At 49.0% G+C, this 5,503-nt stretch overlaps 1 protein-coding gene across 1 annotated transcript; it reads right to left on the bottom strand.

Annotated features, from left to right (window-relative positions):
- Positions 1-1,358: 1,358 nt before the first annotated feature.
- SMIM23 (small integral membrane protein 23) lies at positions 1,359-5,236 on the bottom strand. Its single transcript, XM_019740216.2, has 4 exons — positions 5,147-5,236; positions 2,060-2,111; positions 1,810-1,877; positions 1,359-1,571 (listed from the first exon to the last, which is right to left on the bottom strand). Exons 1-4 carry the CDS (start codon positions 5,234-5,236, stop codon positions 1,359-1,361), a joined length of 423 nt encoding a protein of 140 aa, XP_019595775.1.
- Positions 5,237-5,503: the final 267 nt, after the last annotated feature.

The following is a 5,503-nucleotide window of genomic DNA, read 5'->3' as shown; positions in this document are numbered from 1 at the left end:
TGGTAGCTCTGTTCTGTGCCCTTGGTCCTCCCCTCTCCCTCCTGCCACAGCTGATTAGATCAGGAGTGGCCACCACAAGGTCACCCAATCCTAAGACTGGCCAGCACAGAGCCTGGCTGGCACAGGAAGCGCCAGCCAAGGAGAGGGGATGATCACATCCCACCCACTCTCCACAGTTTGACTGGGAAATACAGACGGAGTCACATGGCCAGTAGGAGTTGGAAGGGCTTTGGAAAGGAGAGGCTGCGGTCCTGGAGTTAGGAGGACTCAGAAGCAGAAGAAGGGCTACATGGAGCGGAGGACAAGGAAGCTACTGGAAGCAGGAAGAGGTGGGCAGACACGGAAAGGGAAGCAGAGACCAGAGAGAGGCCAAGTCAAGGGAAAGGCTGAGCGCCAGAGGGCAGCTCCTGGGATCATGCAAGAAGGGCTCCTGGAGCAGGCTGATGGGTGCCTTGGATTCTCACGAACCTTCCCGGTCCGGTCTCCACCATCCCAGGTCAAGGTATGCTCCCGATTTCCATGAGATTCTGGCTCCTTTGCTTCACCACAATAAGCCCTCATTGCCTGAGCTACCTGAGTGGCTTTCTGTGCTTTATGGGCTCAGAAAGCACGGAAACAAAAGTAACAACGGTCAATGGGTCGGGGGTCTACATCAGCGTGGACTGTCCCTATTCAGCCCCGCATGGGGGCATAGGGTGGCGTCTGAGAGTTTTCAGGGCACCAACTCCTTGGCTGTAGGCTCTACTAATATCCACAGGGGTGGTTCCATTCCTCAAGGATCTAGGTTTCAATTACTCTTTTTTCATGTATCCCCCAATTTTTATATACATTTTATAAAAATATTTATAAGTATATTTTGTATATAATAAAATATATAAGTATATGAAATATAATATATAAATGGAATATAAACATATATACACTGTCAGGTACCTAGTATATTCCAGACACACTCTACATTTACATGTTCAATCCTCACTGTAACCCTGAGAGGCAAAGTTTGTTTTCCTGATTCTTACTAGTGAGACAATTTGTCTGACCTGTTGAGGAATTTTGCACATCTCAGGGAAGTGGGAGAGAAGGCTCCTGAGCCCGCGGCTGGCTCTGAAACCCGTTTGATCCCCGAAGGCAGAGTCCTGGTACAAGGGAGCCTATCTCAACAGAACCCTGGGGTCCTCCGGATGCTTTGCGTGTTCATGAACCAGCAGGGACACCAACAGCCTTCTTAGTGTCCCAGCTCTTTATTTTCTTGCCTGCCTTGAACTTCAAGTGTCACAGCTTAGCCCTACTTAGAGGAGCCCCTGGCAAGCCTTTCCCCTTTCCCCTCGGCCTCCTCCCCCAGTCCAAGCCCTGGCCCCTCATAGGTGATGTTTGAAGGTGGAGCAGGTTTCCTCGGCGTGCCCCTCTCCCAGAAGGATGTCCAGCCATTCCTCCAGGTCCTGCACCAGCTGCTCCAGCTCACGCACCTCCTTCTCCAGCTTCTCCAAGAAAACATGCAAGTTCTCCTTCAGCCAGGTCCTGAGGACCTTTATCGGCTCTTCTGAGGGCTCCTTAGTCTGATATTCAAACCCCTGAAAGGCAGGCACCAAACTTGCATTTTGAGCTTTTTCACATAGAACCCCTTTGCCACTGGTTTCAGAAAGTTCCCTGGGCCTTCGCACATGCTATCCCTTCTACTTGGAACACCTTTCCCCACCTTCTCCACCTGGCCAGCTCCTACTTATCCTTCAAGACCCAGCTCACCAGTGACCTTCCCAGCTTTCCTCAGCCAAGCTTGACATCCCCTCAGCATCTTCCTGAATATCTTACCTGGGAAGCCACAGGCTTCTGGGGGTAGTTACATTCTCTGATCCTTTCTGACACCTCCCAACTTCTTCCTGAAACAGGCACAAACACACCTTTTAGTAAGTGCCAATGAACAGTAATTAAACAAACATGGTTGGTCACCCCAGTGGGATGAAGGGCAGCACTTGAGGCAAGCTACGGAGGCCCCCTTGGCATGCAGCCCTCTTCAGAGTACCCCTCCTGACTCCCACTTCTCAGCTCCCAGAATGCTCACCGGATATCCCTGTGCCCACATACAGCACCAAGACCAGCAACACCAACAGCGTCTGGGGGCAAGAGGAGGAAGGGGGGGAGGAGAATTGCTGGAGGGCAGACGAGCGTCCTGCTTCCGTCCCTCACAGGGGTGGGCACGGGGCAGCAACCAGAACAATTTTAGAGCTTAACTTTCGTCTAGTTCTCTAAGTCACATATGCTTACTGCAAGACCCCCAAACGCCCCCAAAGGTAACATGGCAACTTACTGACATTTCACTGGTGTTTTCCCTCTTTAGCCCTCCTGGGAATGAAGGCCCACCTCAATTCTCATTTCTTGCCACACTTTTACATTTTGGGGGGTTTGTTTTAAAGGATCTTTAGAAGGAATCGACTTTATCATGGCATATTTTATACAAATAAAATGCACACATTTCCAAGGTGCAGTTTGATGAGTTTTGACAATGTCTGTACCTATGGACAACCACTCTAATGGAGACAGAACATGTCCATCATCCTAGAAAGTTCCCCACGCCCTTTTGCAGTCAGCTCCCTCCTGACCTCAACCCTGCCAGAGGGAGCCACTAATCTGCTTTCTGTCACTCTGGAACAGTTTTGCCTGTTCTGAACTTCACATGTGTTGGCCCACCTAGTATATACTCTTTTGTGATTAGATACTTTTGCTCAACATAATGCTTCTGAGATGTCTCCAGTTTTTGTGTTCAGTGTTATTGAAGAGTAATACTATAGTGTATGACTATAGCACAATTCATCACTTCACCTGTCGCTGGACTTTTAGGTTGTTTCTATTCTCTTAGCACAACATGGAAGTATTAACTCCAGTTGCCATGCTGTACACTGCACCCCCAGCCTCATGGGGTTTTGATGCAGGAGGGAGCCACGGGGCTGCCTGAAGCCAGGTCAGGATCTGGAGGGGATAAAGGTGAGTGCCTTTTAGAGAGGTGGGAGAAGAGAGGGGGGGTTCTGAGCCTGGGAGGGGCCTGGCTCCTGGTGGCCACATGGTACCTGGGCAGACCTTGGCACAGGGAATTCAGGCACGCCTGCTGTCCACAGCCCGTCTGAATTGAGTCAATGACGGTGTCAGTGGCAGGCAAAAATGGGCAGAAGATTAAGGCAGATACAATATTGACTGACATTGAATTTTCCCCAAACTCACCAGATGTAGACAGAGCCAGATTTAATTTGACTTGAAATCATATATTTCTTATGTACCCAAGATTTGGACCTGCTACCACAACAAAGAAGATAAAAGATTGGCATAATTTTCCTCTCCCCAGATAGTTTTCTTTATATATACTGGCAGCTCTATTCTTATTGTTAACTTCAAAAACAAAAATAAATTACATTGCCGCAACGTGGCGGAGACTTTCAGACACACTGATGAGTGAAAGAAGCCAGACACAAAGGTGCACACTGTTTGATTTCATTCCCATGAAATTCGAGAACATACACAACTCATATATGATGATAGAAATCAGAATCATGGTCATGGGTGGAGCACCGGCTGGGAGGGGAGCTGAAGGAGCCATCTGGGGCACCACAATGTTCTGGAGCTTGACCTGGGTGGTGAATGCCCGGGTGTGTACACCCAATGTGAAATTCATTGCACCGTATATTTAAGATCAGGGTGCTGTTTCATAGCAATATTCCCTGGGAATCTTTTCATGTAAGACACATAGAGCCGTCTAATTCTTTATAATGGCCGATCAGTATTCTGTGGTCTGAATGTTCTTTTATTTCTTTAACCACTCCTCTGGCAATGTGCTTTACAGGTTGATATTTTTTCACCAGCATGCTCGCGGTTAGGTTTCTATTTTGTGCTCTGTGGAGGCAAAGCGGGGAACAGTACCAGTTTAAGTTTTAGACTTTCTCCTTGCTCTGTCTTGGGGCCTGAGCCAAATAATTTCTGCTCTCTAGCTTGAGTTTCTTTATGTGCAAAATGGATTTCGAAATACACTGCAAGATCTTTCAAAAAGGAAGAGTGGGACTCTGTGGTTGAATGGATTTGGGCGAGGCCGTGCTAAGGAAAGTTAAATGAATTTCCTTTTGCTGCAGGACTTCTCAGAGCCTTCAGTCTGTGATCAAGCCGTGTAAATCTCCAGGAGGGGACGGGGATATCCGTGTGCCCCAAATCACAGAATTCTTTTTATGATTTTTCTAAAAGGAGCATTCCTAGGGTTTGGTATTCAGGGGACACTTTTTAGGAAAAGCTGCAGGCTGATGGGAGCCCGTCAGGCCCTCATCTTGCTGTGAGGTTCAGCATAAAGGAGGTGTTGGCTCATGTGAACAGATCTTTTGAAAACATATATAGATCAGTCATCCATCGCTCTGCTTAAAACCCTTCAATGGCTTCTTAAACTCGGAATAAAATCCCATCCCTCCCACAGAATGCGAGGCCCAGCTGACTTTCCCAGCCTCCTTTTCCATTCCTGTCTCACGTCTCCACCTGGGAGGCAGTGGAGTGCAGGGTGACCTTGCTGAGAGTTCCGGAACCAGATGGGCGTGGTTTCAAATCACAGCAGGTCCTGGCTGTGTGGGCTTTTCGTCTTTTTGAGCCTCCGTTTACCCATCTGTGAATGAGGTCGGTAACAGCTGCCTCTCAGCAATGTGATAAAAAGTCATGAAAGCGACTCTGGGGTGGAAGCACCAGGCCGTGCACAGTAGGTGTTAGTGTTGTCTATTCTGACGAAAACCCCAGGTAAGGTTTGAATTTCAGCCCTCAGACAGATGCTCCGAGAGCTCTCCAATTTGGGTGTATGAGCCAATTTATTTGTGTTCATTCATTCATTCATTCATTCATTCATTCATTCACTACTTATTATGCACCAAGCACCATTCTAGGCACTAGGGCTACAGCAGGAAACTACACAGACCCCCACACCTCTGCTGGCAGGGCTGGGGGTGAAATGAGAGTGACAGTAATGGCTTCAGGAAGGAGCACCTCCCTCCCATGCCGTGTTCCTCCAGGTCAGGTTCCAGGGAGAGTCAGGCTGAAGGCCTGTTCCTGCCTTTGAGGACCTTCCAGGGAGGCAGGGGTGGCAAAGGGAGCCCAGGTGGGAGGAAGGCACCTGCACCTGCTCTGGCCTCACCTGCTTCTTATCCTCACAGTGGCTGCCCCTTCTCCGTTCAGGGAGCTTGGCTGCCCCTCGCCCCCTGCTGCCCACCTGGTGGATCACCATGGCCTTCGGTCAGGCTGCCTGGGTGGAGCAAGGTACCCCCCCAACTGAAAGACAGGTGGGCACCCCCCACACACACACCGTCCTGTGGTCACCAGGCATCCCTCAAGCATTGAGTTCTGATGTCACAAAAGGTGGGGGACAGCTAGGCCTCCACCTTGTCACCACCCTGAGTTTTAACCCTGTCTCTCACTTTTTATTTTCATGTAAATGTAAAACAAACACCAGAGAGAAATGCATTAGAACGAGTATATTTCAGGATGATGATTT

The sequence above is a fragment of the Rhinolophus sinicus genome, linkage group LG10 (assembly GCF_036562045.2).
Source record: "Rhinolophus sinicus isolate RSC01 linkage group LG10, ASM3656204v1, whole genome shotgun sequence".
In the NCBI taxonomy this organism is placed as follows: domain Eukaryota; kingdom Metazoa; phylum Chordata; class Mammalia; order Chiroptera; family Rhinolophidae; genus Rhinolophus; species Rhinolophus sinicus.
Note: the sequence above shows the minus strand (reverse complement) of the source record. Positions and strands in the feature narration are given on the sequence as shown.

Coding starts and splice junctions, on each gene's coding strand:
- SMIM23 (XM_019740216.2), bottom strand. CDS start 5,236: ATGGTGATCCACCAGGTGGGCAGCAGGGGGCGAGGGGCAGCCAAGCTC. Junction 1,878..2,059: donor TGTGGGCACAGGGATATCCG/GTGAGCATTCTG, acceptor TGCCTGTTTCAG/GAAGAAGTTGGGAGGTGTCA. Junction 1,572..1,809: donor AGAAGCCTGTGGCTTCCCAG/GTAAGATATTCA, acceptor CCTGCCTTTCAG/GGGTTTGAATATCAGACTAA.